At 40.9% G+C, this 14,983-nt stretch overlaps 1 protein-coding gene across 2 annotated transcripts in view; it reads left to right on the top strand.

Moving 5' to 3' along the window:
- The first annotated feature begins 234 nt into the window (after positions 1–234).
- LOC121569911 (anion exchange protein 2) overlaps positions 235–14,983 on the top strand; it is a 40,318-nt gene continuing 25,569 nt past the window's right edge. Inside the window, exons 1-2 of one of the 2 annotated variants that reach the window (XM_041881241.2) lie at positions 235–452; positions 7,169–7,350. In XM_041881241.2, the coding sequence (XP_041737175.2) occupies positions 7,291–7,350 (60 nt within the window). In that variant the 5' untranslated portion in view covers positions 235–452; positions 7,169–7,290. Of the gene's footprint in view, positions 453–7,168; positions 7,351–9,650; positions 9,784–14,983 lie in introns of those variants that run through there. The other variant, XM_041881242.2, reaches the window with a different exon arrangement.

Genomic DNA, 14,983 nt, shown 5'->3' with positions numbered 1-14,983 from the left:
GGTATAATGTTTATACAGTAGTTGATTGTGTTTTGTGTTCAGTTCATAAGCTATAGGCCTATTCAATTGCGTCTAAAAATTTGTCTGTGTGCCTGTCTGAAGCCTCTGACTCAGTGGCGAGTCGTCACTGACTCCAGTCACATGGCTACTTGTCAGCGGGCTGCAGGAGGAAACCTAATCCTGAGGAGGAAGGCTGCATTTATCAGTCTGTGACTGCTAGTGTGAGAGGGAGGATCTGGGGGAACAATAAACTAGACTTAGGAGCCCACCACGGCCAGTAAAGCCACACAGAAAGCCTCTCTAATTGCAGCTTGCTTTCTGTCTTTCTTTTTGTCTATCAATCTTTTCTTTTTCTTTCCTTCACTTTGTGCGGTTCCTGGTCTCCCCTCACAGCGGCGTTCAGCCTTGCACTACAATGTCAGGGGTGGCTCCTCTGCAGGAGGCACACAAAGGTACAGTACAAGGTTTTTGAAGTTGTCTCTCTCTAGTCTCAGTGGTGACTTGTTGGAAGTTTTGATACCTAACCTGTCCTGTTTGGCTGTTTTCATGTTACTTTTAACCATTTACTTCGATTTGGTTCTTTTGGTTTTTGTCTGCTTCATTCGATGTGAGTTTTTGTTATTTCGGTTTTATACCGTACAGCAAGGTTAATTTGTTTAGAGTTGCGTTGTGCTCTACTCTGATAAGTAATTAAATGAATTGAGAGTAAAGTTGCCCCGAGTGGACCTGCAGAGGTTTAGGTCTCCGGTGACACTCACTCCAGAAAAATAATCCTAATTTCCTATACTATTCCAGTATGCACTGTTTGTGCTCTTCTACGTAAGTGGCTCCAACAAACACTCCGCCACAGTCGTATAATGCCTGAAATAGACTCTTTATTAACTTGTTTTGAGCAACACACATGGTTTGCTAAATGGCATATTGAGTTCATGATAAATGCATTTGCTTCCCTCAAAGATAGTTCATTGTTCGCTTTATTGGAGGTTTGGGCATTTCTTTTCACTTTCTTAAACCTCTCCCCTGTCTAGCTCATTCATAGTCAGTAAGTGGAGTCAATTGGAACCGTTGGTACCTAGGCTACGTTTGAGGTTTTTCCTCTGTAGTCTGTTTGTCCCTTTAGTGCAGGGGTGTCAAACATAAGGCCCATGGGCCGGATCCTGCCTGCGAGCTGATTCAATGCAACCGGCAGGTGGTTTGATTTAACCTTTTTTAAAATGATAATGGACTTACAATACAGTCTCTTCGCTAGACTGTCAGGTAGCATTGAAAAGTCCAGGAAAGGCACTCTGTGTGAAAGATTATATGACAAACAGTAGCATGCAATCTGAATGACCTAAAATGATGAATCCCATATTGGTCTTTCACAGTCTGGCCAACCCAAGCTGTACTTTGCAAGTAGGCTAATAGTAGGCCTACTATTAAAACAGATAAATGAGGCTGTCAACTGAGTCAGAAATTCACAGGTTTCAGATGTATTTTTATAAGGTTTTTGCTCTGTCACACTTTCTTAATAGAAAAACAACAAAATTGGATGTTCTAAGACCACAGCAATGCTTAAACCACATCAGGAGACCACTTTTGAGGTTTGGGAAAAATCTAGAAATGTATTTTTTTTTTATGGTGTAGTTACCCTTTAATTAAACTGTGCAGGCACCTAGCACTGGTTTGGTTAGCTGTGTTTCTGTAGCGCACATGAGATGGAGTTTGCAAAACAAATGGCCACTGGTTTGACGCAAATAATCATGATGATATTCTGCCAGGTAGGCATAGGCTACTTTGTAGCTAGTTAACATTTAATTGAGGTAAAAAGGTTTTTGGGAAAGCCTGTCCATCTACCAGAAGACAGTTAGGCCTATCATTTGCACCGCTATATTTTTCCTGTTCCTTAATTGTTTGAAACCAGGATGTTTTACTTCATATTATGAGGCATGTCTTACCTTGTTTCAAAGTAGCCTATAGCCAAAATCCCACCTTTAGAAACGTGGAGGCAATTATTTTGTAAAGACTTCCTCATATGCACTCTCCTGTTCTGTTGGTTTTCAAGTCAACTTTGTTTCATTGTCTAGCAGCCAAATGCATTATCCTAGTCATATTTGCGACCTATGATAGTTTTTGCATCTTTAGATCAACCCTCTTTCTAAATTTCTAAAGGATATTTTCATCTCTTTCCATGAAACCGCTCACATGTGCGGTGGTGTGCATTTTAGAATGGTGTTCTTCCACAAATTACATTTCTGCGCTTAAAATGTGAATAAATAATATTTTATCAACGTTTTAAGCTAAATATCAGATATTTTCCATCAGCCTTATTAATTGATATGGCGTATACCCCCACTACACTACTTTGATACTCATCGTGGGGATTAAGAAGTGAGTATACGCAATGCCTACAACAACAAAGAAGTGGGTATACGGCGTATACCTGCGTATATCCTCCACTACACTACTGCCCGCCAGGCAAAATGAGTATGGACAGCCCTGCTTTAGTGTATTCGATAAGGTTCCTCTCGTGTATATAAATTGTTCAGTGTTGATTATGGTGACTAATAGGAATAGTCTACAGCACTGATGAATATCTGAGGGAACATGACATTTGTTTGTAGTTGTCCACATTCTCCTGTGTCTTGGAGCCTCACAATCATTAGAAATTGGAGTTGATTAACTCTATTCTGTGAATTATGCATTGAGGCTTCACAGATGAACACAACATGTCTTTTGAGTTCGATTGGTGCTGTCCTAAACGTTTTATCCAAGGGACACCTCACACTTGAGCAGAAGTGCTATTACTATGCTGATGTAACGTGTAATGTAGCCTATAGCCTACATATTCTAGGCTAACCCTGCAAAACCACATCTAAAAACAAGTTGTTTTCAAGAAAGATAAACCCTGTCTCTAAAACAGGAGTCGCATACGCTAATATAGCCTAAGCATAGACTAAGTAAAATCTTAAGTATACTTTGTTTTAACGATGAGGTTTCTACATTATCATTTAGTGTCTATTTGTGGAATGGCATTTTCATTGGCAGTTTGATTTCTTATTGAACTGCTTTTCCTGAAATGATGCCTTTTGATTGAAGTATGCCAGTATATAATCTGTGGTCTATACTTGTATGCCACACAATTTTAAGGCCTAAAATTGTCTCTCCAACTGCAACACAACATGTTTTTACTACCACACTTGAATTGAGGCTTCCAAGAGTTATTGGCTTGTCATGTAGATTGAGCCTATAACAGCTTCTTATAGGCTTGAGTGATACTGGCTGTATAGACTCACTTTACATGTTATTAAATCATTTGCAGATATCAATACTACTACAATAACCACTCTAAACTGATTAGCTGCTAGGCTTTGCTATGAATGTACTCTTAACCTATAGCTTACTGCATATTTCGTGACCCAAGTTCTTTATAATTTCACAGAGCTGTCATGCTATGCAAACCGTACAGGCCTAGGAGGCAAAATGCTAATGTAAAAAATTGGGTTTTGACTGCAGTTATGTATAAAGTGGGGAGCTTTCCCTAGGGGGGCATTATTTGACTCTATTGCAGACTGTTTTCGGAGCAGGTACTTATTGTTCTGTCGAGATTTAAGTGGACACAGCACAGATGATATTTGATTCCCATGTCTGAGACATTGGAAGTTTACTGGTATGAGTGGGAAGTTGGGAATCTAATAGGCCTACTCAGGGCTCTGAAGTGCGACCATTTTACTTGCATATGTGCCTAAATATTTGCGAGCACCAGTGCGCCTAGAAAAATGTATTACCTCAAATATTTTTAATTGTGCTCCTACATTTCTTTGTGTATGCCTTCAATTTAGGCGCAAATGTGCTCCATATAAAAAAAGGTCAGCATAGAGCCCTGCTACTGCTTGATGAAAGTAAGCAATTAAGTTGTTTCATGGAACTCTGCCACTGGTGTCATAAAGTTGTAAATACCTTCTCAAGTCTCTTGTCAGATTCAAACTACCCAGGTAACTAACATTGATTTGATAGAGTATTAGAAATCAATATTTTACAGTCTATTTTAATCATTTCTTGTAATTTTACAGCACTGATCCATATTTTGCTTTGTGAAAGCAGGTAGATGTCTTGCGATAGCATTAGAATGGAATCTCAGACATTGATGAGGAGTTAGTTATGTCACCATAAGGTTTATTGAGTCACCTGGTACATCAGAATTGTGGAAACTCCGGTGACTTGACTAAACATAGATTAGAGAAGCGGAAGACTTTACAGAGCTTTATTCCCCAGTCCTCTTCCGCTCTGCAAGGGAAATAGTGCGGAAGGCCACAAAGGAGGCCACATTGCTAGATGACCTAACTTCAAGCAGGAAATGCTCACTCATGTAGAGGGTCTCCTCATCCACCTGTATTGCCACTTCATAGACTAGTGATAGTGCGAGCTAGCATGCTAGCTGTTCCAGTAGACTTCCAGTCATTGCGTTAACCCTAGTTAGCATTGGCTCCAGGGTGGGAAATGTAATGGCCAAATGTTACTAGCCACTCAAATCTTTTACCAGACACATTTCTTTAAAAAAAAAACATGCACATGTTTTGTAATGTTAAAACAACATATTAGTGTGTTTTTCCAGCAAGCAAGGCCGCCATCTTTCTCTCTATTGTTTGAACCAGATATTGAGCCTATGCTGTACCCCACCCTGCTTTTACCACTGTAGCGTTGAGATTCTCTCTTCCAGAGATGACACACACACTCAGATATGTATGTTGTTGTTGTTTTTTTACATGTGGGCTTTGGATAAAAATAAATAAATAAAATGCTCCCAAATGCTCTGTGTGACCACCCGCCAATGTCTACAAGCCAATGCCTAAATCTACCAGCATTTGGCTGGTGTTAATTTCCCACCCTGATTGACTCGCAGAACTACTTCCTTCATACTGGACGCAGAAACATAACATTTTTATCCATAATTGCCAGAATCTTGCACTATTACTTTAACATATATTTATTCAGGTTATGTTAATGCGGTAGCAGTTAAGCCTGGGACAGAGGTTATGTTATCTACAATCTTAGGAGGATAAATGTCCCTTATTCAATTCTCTGGAAGGCTGATTGATTGCAGGCTGAAAATATCACATCCCTGAAGAAGTTATGACATGCCTGGATAAATCCACTGGGCAATTTGGCTCCACATTGAATTCATTTCATTGTGATTGCTGTCATTTCAGTTTTTTGGCTTTGTATTATTTATATTATTACTGTGTTCATGTTGTTATCATAATGGTTGTTATTACAGTCTTGCCCTGGGGTGCATAAGCCGTTTCCCATGGTTGTGTGGTCAGGAACCCAATGTACTGTAATTGTAACTTTATCCCACTGTTGATCGCTCCCCTTTCCTCAGTCAGCAGGGGTCTAGTTTTACTGAGAAAGTCATATTTAAGCACATCAAAGTTGTTTTTTTGGTTCTTATTGTGCAGTTTGACACAGTATGACACAGTCATCATTTTCTCATGTCTCCTAATTACAACTGTCTGTTGTGTGTGACGTGTCATTGAGAGAAGATGTCTCAATGCAATTGGTTTGTTGATCATTTAAGATCTCTGGTACATGGAATTAGTCAAATTTCTGGTCCTGTATGTATCAAGCGTCTTAGAGTAGTCAGACAGGTCCCCCCCGTTCATGTAAACTTATTAATTGTGATCTAAAAGGCTAAACTGATCCTAAGTCAGCTCTCCTACTCTGAGACGCTTGATGCATGCGGCCCCTGATGTCACTCCCTTTCCTTGTCCCTCTTGAAGTCCACTTATGATTGGGAGAATTAACATTTTTGAACAAAGTGTTCTCTCTCCAGCCCACAACCTCCAAACAACAGCACACGTCATGGTCTAATCTCTCTGTAGTTGATTGTACCAAGTTAAGAGCCAGGCTACCTCTTAAGGACCTCTCTTGCAAACAAGGTCATTGATATGATTATGCCCTGGCTTCAGCTAAGCATTTTGTAACTTTGATAATGATTGCCAGGAAAACTAGGCTGCCTATGACGGGACAGACAGTGTTTCTAACGGTGACACTAGAATGGTCGAAAGTGAACAGGCACCCAATTTCCAATATAGTGCAGTGCACTACTTTTGACCAGAGCTCTATGGGTCTTGGTCAAAAGTAGTGCACTATAAATGGAATAGGGTTCCATTTGGGACGCACAGGTCTCCTCTGCTCTAGCTGTATGAATAAAACGGCATCTTTCGTTCAACAAAGACACATAGAGTCAATGTTTGACTCACGCCAAGTTCTCTGTAAACTGAAACCATTGACCACCTGGAATATCAAAGGGATTGAAAAGGGTAAAGCTTTCTGTTGATGTTCTCTTCAACAGGAATACATTAGGAAACCTTAATCAGAGTAGGTCATACAGCATGCACCACCACCTGATTCCTCGCAATCAGTTAGTTTAACGTTGGCTACCAATTATCTTGAAATGGGTACAAAAACTCATCAGAAATGCATATTATGCAGTACAATGATCATACCAGACTTTGATGTTACATCTCTTGGTGCTGCACCACCACCAGCCCTGTCTGTCCTTGCTTCCTGTCTGCCTCTACTGTGCCCAATGGCTCCTGACCTGCATTAATGGGTCTTCCTACAGGGGGAGGGCGAGTGGCTCCAGCCACGTGCCATCACTTATCACAGCCTCCTCTCCACAGTAGCAGGCCCTTATCTGGCCCTTATCAGACTGTGGTTGTAATGACCTTGGGGGTGGTGAGGAAGTACAGTAGGACTGGAGTCCTCCCCGACAGGGACACAGTAACAGACATACATGAATAATCATGGTTAGGGGCCCTGTGCCTTATGTCAGCACAAGCTCAGACTACCTCAGCCTTTAGGCAGGAATCAGAGATGAATTATCATCTTCCTATCCTAACCAAACAAGGAAGCCGTAATGACCTTTGCGTTTTGCGAGAGTAGTTTTATTGTGCTGTGTAAAAACAAGATGACTCTTGTTGAGTTTAGCACTGACTTTGCTGATCTTTATTGAGGAAAAATGTACTTACTATGACTGATATGTGGTTGTCTCACCTAGCTATCTTCAGATGAATGCACTAACTGAAAGTCGCTCTGGATAAGAGCGTCTGCTAAATGACAATAACATTATCATTTTTTTAAAGGTTTGTTTTAAGATGCACTTAAATATTTCTGTCTTTCCCAGGTTATGCTGCCCAAAAGTTGTCTGAGTCCACGTGAGAAAGAGAAGGGCTAAAGCCACACCGCTCCCTAAACCTGTTAGCTCTCCAGACAGCTCCAGCACCCATTCCACAGAGGAGAGGAGCCATGAGCAACCCCATTGAACCCAGAAATATCACAGACGCCTTGGCGTCAGTCATCCACATCGTAAGTCCATTCATTCACACTGAGATACAGTTCAGTAAGTCAGCCCAATCAGGTCATCCTAACTAACGTTTGCGACACAATACAAACAAACAACAAACAAACAAACACAGACAACAAGAGACGTGTGATTGACAATCATTCACATCAGTAAGAAATTGCATGTCAACATACATTGATATATTATTGCTCCTGACTTATATTAATATGTTAGTTTATGTTAATCTAATATTCTCATAAAACTGCAGTGGTTCTCTGCCAGAAAGGAGTTCATCTGATCTCTGATTGCCAAACGGCCTTGTTTCTTTGTACACGTGACACACATTCTCTCTATGCTCGAGTTCTGCTTTGTCAGCCTCTCCAGTTCACTGTATTTTGGCATGGGAGTGTATTTTGGATTGTGCCGTTCCTCTCAGAGCAGGGTATGTACAAATCCATGCCCTCACTGGGATTGAATCCACAGACTCCAGACAGATTTAGGGATATTTTTATTAATTCTGACTTCTGAATTGAAACGTGAAGCGTAATTCAAACCATTTCCCTTGGGCCCCATTTGAGAAGTGCATTGGCTTGGGGAATCAAGAATGTTGAAGGTTACACAAGCCAAGCAATTTCCTTCCACTTTTCTTAAGCCAGTGTCTTTTTAGAAATGATTGTCTGTACTAGGACCAAAATATATTGTTGTATTTCCAGGCCTTTCCAGTGCCCCGTTTGTTATGTGGGGCAGAATGGGCACTCCAACTAAACATATTGGCATCAGTACTGTTAGAAGCCCAGTGCTAAAGCATCTCTGTGGTTCAGCCTCAGAGCAGAGGCAAGCTGGCCTTGTCTAAGGTCAATGGTTAAAACGACATTCCAGCCTGGGGGCCTCTCAAAATAACATAATCTTAAGAGGATGAGTAAGTTACTTTGGGTAGCGTTGAGAGAGGCTGTGAAGGTCATTCAGAAAAAATAAAAAAAAGTTTTTGGCCAATCAATGAGGAACAAATACACATCCTCTTTATGGTTTCTTCAAATGATTAATTGAGATTGGATACAGAGTTTATAGCAGACCTTTAACCTTCTTTACACAATAAACAAAAATGAAATTAGCATTGTCTATGGTTGAGCGTCCATTTGTGACCCTCACAAACATACTCCCACGACCCTCTTAAGCATGCATGCATGCATGCACACATACAGTAGACTCAAACGCATGCACCACCACACACAGTGCGAAAGCGGTAGATGCTAAACTTAAGGAAATGCCTGCTTTCCCTGAGCTATGCATTTCTTTCAGTGCTCAGTCAGCTGCTTCCTATCCCATGTTACACAATCATGTGGCTGTGGCACTAGACAACCCCCAGGACTGGCCTCTTGGTAGGTGGACTCTCCAAGACATAAACAACTAAGAGTGAAAGGACTTATGCTCATGTCCAGAATACCTCCCTGTGTTAGAATGTAGTGGTAGTTCTGTAGTTGAAATGTAATGTCACTGCTACACGTGTCTGAGTTGTAGAGTGCAGAGGTGCAATGCAAAACATGTACATATAGTATGTTGTATGTACTGTAATGTGATGTGATATGGATGGTTATCCCAGTGGTGGTAATTGCTAATTATGGCCTACAGATTTAGCTACCATATGTCTGGTTAGAGTGACGTGTCTGCTGTTTTGTGACATTACACCAACCTTATTTAACCTTGGCAAATCTGGGTTCTCCAAACCTTTTCCTGTCCAAGGACAGACGGCTTGCTGATGGACGGCTTGAGGGCTGAGATTTGAATACAGTCTGCTGGTAATCAGATTCAGCCCATTACAGTCAGTTCAATCTAACTCGGTCAGACTGCTGGCAGCCATGAGGCGTCTTTATAATCTCTTACGGATAATTCAGACGGTTGTCAATACATACCCAAGTTGCTATCCAATTGATGTGTTTACAACTTCATGGCTGCAGATGTCATTTTCTTGTGCATTCGCACAACGCTGATTAGTAAAATTGACAAAAGACATGTCTGTTTGCTACTTGACTGGAGCTGAAGCTGTCATTGGTAATTTTCCTCGCTTCCTTGCTCTTCTAAGTTAATAATTCACCTTTCAAACGATGAGTGTACATGCTTGTATGCAAGGGGAAAGAGAGTGTGTCTATGTGTCAGTGTACCATGTGTCTCAGTGTGTGTGTTTTAAGGATAGTTGAGATAATCCTATTTGGATTTTGGAAGGGTCGGTCAACATTGTGAAACTGGGGTGATGTCCTCTTCCTGCCGCTAGGCACTGCCCTTTGTCATGTGACTGGGGGCAATCGAAAGAGACAGTAGACAGAGGTTGAAAAGGTGCTTACTGTGTGCGGTAGTTCTTTTTACTTATCAAGCAGAAACTGCAAATACAGTCGCTAGAGATAATGCTGCGTGAGAAACGAGATTGGACTTTGATGGAGTTTTTGTACACAGCAGCAAAGGTGAGTTATGAGTTTGAACACAGGGTAACATACAGGACTAGCCAGTTCAACATAATATAAGTCACATGGGCATTGATGCCCTTTAGAAGCGCCTCTCTCCATGTGTGTGGACATGAAGAGACTTATCATTTCCTGTTCTATGTCTACATACCACGTGCAGTATATTGGTTTAAAACCCTGAACAATTTGAACCTACAGATGCCTTCATGCACAAATATAGTAAATACACCTGACTTGATGTTTTTGTAGTAAAAGTTTACACAATGGGGTTTGAAACTGAATACATTTCTCCTTTCTTTTTTCCCTGACAACATTTGTGGTAATGTGTGCAACAAGTGAAACATTCCAAAGGCATCTGTGATGGTCTTGTTATTTTGTCAACAGCCCATTGACTGTTTGCGTGAGTATGTGAATGGAGGAAGACATTTCTTCTCATTGTTATCTTAATGCATCAGTGATTACTGATAGTTACCCCTCGACTGCCAACAGATGGAGCACGCTAGATATCTCAACAGGGGAATATGGTCAGTCAGTGTTCCTTGTAAAACTCCTGGCTCTGGCAGCCATTAGCTATGTGTGAATAGTGTTGCACAGCTAGAAGTGGCAAGGTATGCATCCTTAATGGCGCCCTATTCCCTATATAGTGCACTACTATGCAGGGAATAGGGTGCTATTTGGGACACAGACATGGTGTGAGAGGATTTATGCAATCAGCTACTGACCCCATTACAGAATAACTTTAGAGGAAGGTGTCTGGCATGACAAATCGCCAGCCTCTTTTGTTTGTTTGTCCCTCATAAAAGGATTAGAATTAAGAGTCCCCCGCACCCCAACCCCCTTCCTCCTCTTTAAGTCACAGTATGACAGTATCCAATGTCACTGGCTGTCATCACGCAAGCTCATGCAAGGGATATCACATTAATAATAATAGTTGTAATTTATATAGCACTTTTTATTACATGAAGAATCTCAAAGACGCTTAAATTTTTTTTGAAAGAATTAAGTTAATTGATAGTTCATGGGCTGCATGGACAAAGATCTTCCACGGAGGCGGGCACAAGTCCGGATGATATCCAACTCGCACTAGGACTATCTCCGCTCCACTATCACTTAATCAGTGTGGGAAAGAAAGCTTTAGCATTTGTGGGCTACCCCTCAATAACATTTGATGCATGGCCACCCTCTGTTTTGTCAAGCTTACTTCCTGTCATTTCTCTGTGAACGTCAAGAACTAAGAATCAAGGTCAGTGGCTGAATATTATTAGGCGGACAATTGGGTTAATCAGACCTCAAAAGTGAAGGGAAGCGATTTTGAGGTACATGTTGGCCTGTTTCCTGGTGGTACCAATGGGGAGAAAGAGACCGTGGTCATATTTACACACAAGGCATTACCTTCAAAGACCTCTCCAACAAATGGGCATGACATATCCTCGTCTGGCCTGCTGCAGCAGGAATGCAGTGACTCAACAGACAGTATTACAAGATCACTTACTACTCTACATCTGCCACTGTATACCTGCCCTTCTGCCCTGAGTGTTGCTGACTGTGTGGGATTTCAGCCACCTCTCAGCTCCTCTAATCCTCTCTACAGACTCTGTGTAAGTGACTAGCTGAGTACTCATTACACTCACTTTGCATGTAACAAACCTAGTGTACGTTAAACAGACAGTAGGGGTTATATTGCATTACTGAGATTAATATTTCAGTTTGCCTAATCTAATTTTATCCTCTGGTTTACTTTATAGGAGTACTGTAATTAGAAAGCTTCCTCTGCGTCTCTTTTCACTTTCCACACGGCAGATTTGATTTATCTTCTTGTGTGTGATGGATGTTCATTTTGATAAAAGTTTTGTCTACCTACCTGGTTCCTAAGAAGGTCCTGAGCAGGCTGCCCCAAATCACCAGTACGACCAGAGTAAAGCTATGACAACTACTGGTCTGTGAGTGTTCATGGTACCTACAGAATCGTATCACCAACCTCTGTTTGTTACTCACTTCAGGGCATTGTGGAGGTCACTCTGCGATCAAAGTGTTCTACGAAGCCTCCACTTCCCCCTGTCCCCCGGCTAAGCTATGATAAGACCAAGGCAGAGCACACTGCATGTTCACATCTCCTCAGCTCATCTCCTATCTGAGCACTCGGTACCTTCAAATGCAATGACTCATGAGATACAGTTCTTGCTGGGTGCAGACCCAGAGGCCAATGCACTTTAATTTGACGATTTGAAGCCTTCCAAGGCCACACAACCATTGTGTGCCATTGTCCTCTAACAATCCATGCGGTCTGAACATATCCAATGTTTAACCCCAGAACATTAGCACTTAGTAATTAGTTATTAGTTACACCACAACGCCTCCACCAAGTACCATTTCAGGACATTCAGGTGTTCTATGCAATCTATTTGTGGACAAATGTAAATATGTGACTGCAAGTCGTGGAAAAGCCTCATTGCTTATTCAATGACCTACAGTTGAAGTCGGAAGTTTACATACACCTTAGCCAAATACATTTAAACTCAGTTTTTCACAATTCCTGACATTTAATCCTAGTAAACATTCCCTGTCTTAGGTCAGTTAGGATCACCACTTTATTTTAAGAATGTGAAATGTCAGAATAATAGTAGAGAGAATTATTTATTTCAGCTTTTATTTCTTTCGACACATTCCCATTGGGTCAGAAGTTTACATACACTGAATTAGTATTTGGTAGCATTGCCTTTAAATTGTTTAACTTGGGTCAAACGTTTCGGGTAGCCTTCCACAAGCTTCCCACAATAAGTTGGGTGAATTTTGGCCCATTCCTCCTGACAGAGCTGGTGTAACTGAGTCAGGTTTGTAGGCCTCCTTGCTCGCACACGCCTTTTCAGTTCTGCCCACAAATGTTCTATAGGATTGAGGTCAGGGCTTTGTGATGGCCACTCCAATACCTTGACTTTGTTGTCCTTAAGCAATTTTGCCACAACTTTGGAAGTATGCTTGGGGTCATTGTCCATTTGGAAGACCCATTTGCGACCAAGCTTTTAACTTCCTGACTGATGTCTTGAGATGTTGCTTCAATATATCCACATCATTTTCCTTCCTCATGAAGCCATCTATTTTGTGAAGTGCACCAGTCCCTCCTGCAGCAAAGCACCCCCACAGCATGATGCTGCCACCCCCGTGCTTCACGGTTGGGATGGTGTTCTTCGGCTTGCAAGCATTCCCCTTTTTCCTCAAAATATAACGATGGTCATTATGGCCAAACAGTTCTATTTTTGTTTCATCAGACCAGAGGACATTTATCCAAAAAGTACGATCTTTGTCCCCATGTGCAGTTGCAAACAGTAGTCTGGCTTTTTTATGGTGGTTTTGGAGCAGTGGCTTCTTCCTTGCTGAGCGGCCTTTCAGGTTATGTCGATATAGGACTCGTTTTACTGTGGATATAGATACTTTTGTACCTGTTTCCTCCAGCATCTTCACACGGTCCTTTGCTGTTGTTCTGGGATTTATTTGCACTTTCGCACCAAAGTACGTTCATCTCTAGGAGACCGAACGCGTCTCCTTCCTGAGCGATATGACGGCTGCGTGTTTATACTTGTGTACTATTGTTTGTACAGATGAAGGTGTACCTTCAGGCATTTGGAAATTGCTCCCAAGGATGATCCAGACTTGTGGAGGTCTAAAATATATTTTCTGAGGTCTTGGCTGATTTCTTTTGATTTTCCCATGATGTCAAGCAAAGAGGCACTGAGTTTGAAGGTAGGCCTTGAAATACATCCACAGGTACACCTCCAATTGACTAAAATGATGTCAATTAGCCTATCAGGAGCTTCTAAAGCCGTTCAAGCTGTTTAAAGGCACAGTCAACTTAGTGTATGTAAACTTCTGACCCACTGGAATTGTGATACAGTGAATTATAAGTGAAATACTCTGTCTGTAAACAATTGTTGGGAAAATTACTTGTGTCATGCACAAAGTAGATCTCCTAACCGACTTGCCAAAACTATAGTTTGTTAAAAATAAATTTGTGGAGTGGTTGAAAATCGAGTTTTAATGAATCCAACCTAAGTGTACAGTGGGGAGAACAAGTATTTGATACACTGCCGATTTTGCAGGTTTTCCTACTTACAAAGCATGTAGAGGTCTGTAATTTTTATCATAGGTACACTTCAACTGTGAGAGACGGAATCTAAAACAAAAATCCAGAAAATCACATTGTATTAATTTGCATTTTATTGCATGACATAAGTATTTGATCACCTACAAACCAGTAAGATAAAAATTACAGACCTCTACATGCTTTGTAAGTAGGAAAACCTGCAAAATCGGCAGTGTATCAAATACTTGTTCTCCCCACTGTATATATATATCTCATTGGAATAAACCTTGAAATTAGAAATCTATATAACACAATTTAATTTGAACCTCTCCTCCACTGACATATTTTAAAATATGTAGCAATATATAAAAACATGGATGATGAATAAAATAAATATGCTGAACTGGTTGGACCTTTCAGTCGGTATTCATCCCTAACGCCACAAAGTGCTCTGTTGGGTTATGACCCCTAACCCCTGACCCCTTCTGATGACATGATGTGCCCCCTATAATGGGTCTCCATTTCCTGCTGTGTGTCATCATGAGACCGCTTGTTTATTGTCATGAAAACGTTGAATCACTCATGGCATCCAATTGAACTCTGTCCAAGTGAATTTTGACCCCTACCTTTTTGAGAAAAACATGTATTACTTGTTAGACAAAATCTCTTTCTCTGAGCAATTGTATTATACTGAACAAAAATATAAACGCAACATGCATCAATTTGAAAGATTTTACGGAGTTACAGTTCATATAAGGAAATCAGTCAATTGAAATAAATTCATTAGGCCCTAATCTATGGATTTCACATGACTGGGAATACAGGTATGCATCTGTTGGTCACAGATACCTTAAATAAAAATGGGCCTCACAAGGGGCCTCAGGATCTCGTCACGGTATCTCGGTACATTCAAATTTCCATCAATAAAATGCAATTGTGTTCGTTGTCCATAGCTTATACAGTGAGGGGGAAAAAAGTATTTGATCCCCTGCTGATTTTGTACATTTGCCCACTGACAAAGAAATGATCAGTCTATAATTTTAATGGTAGGTTTATTTGAACAGTGAGCGACAGAATAACAACAAAAAAATCCAGAAAAACGCATGTCAAAAATGTTATAAA

The sequence above is a fragment of the Coregonus clupeaformis genome, chromosome 7, assembly GCF_020615455.1.
Source record: "Coregonus clupeaformis isolate EN_2021a chromosome 7, ASM2061545v1, whole genome shotgun sequence".
Classification (NCBI taxonomy): Eukaryota; Metazoa; Chordata; class Actinopteri; order Salmoniformes; family Salmonidae; genus Coregonus; species Coregonus clupeaformis.
The sequence above is the reverse complement of the archived record's forward strand: the minus strand, read 5'-3'. Positions and strand labels throughout refer to the sequence as shown.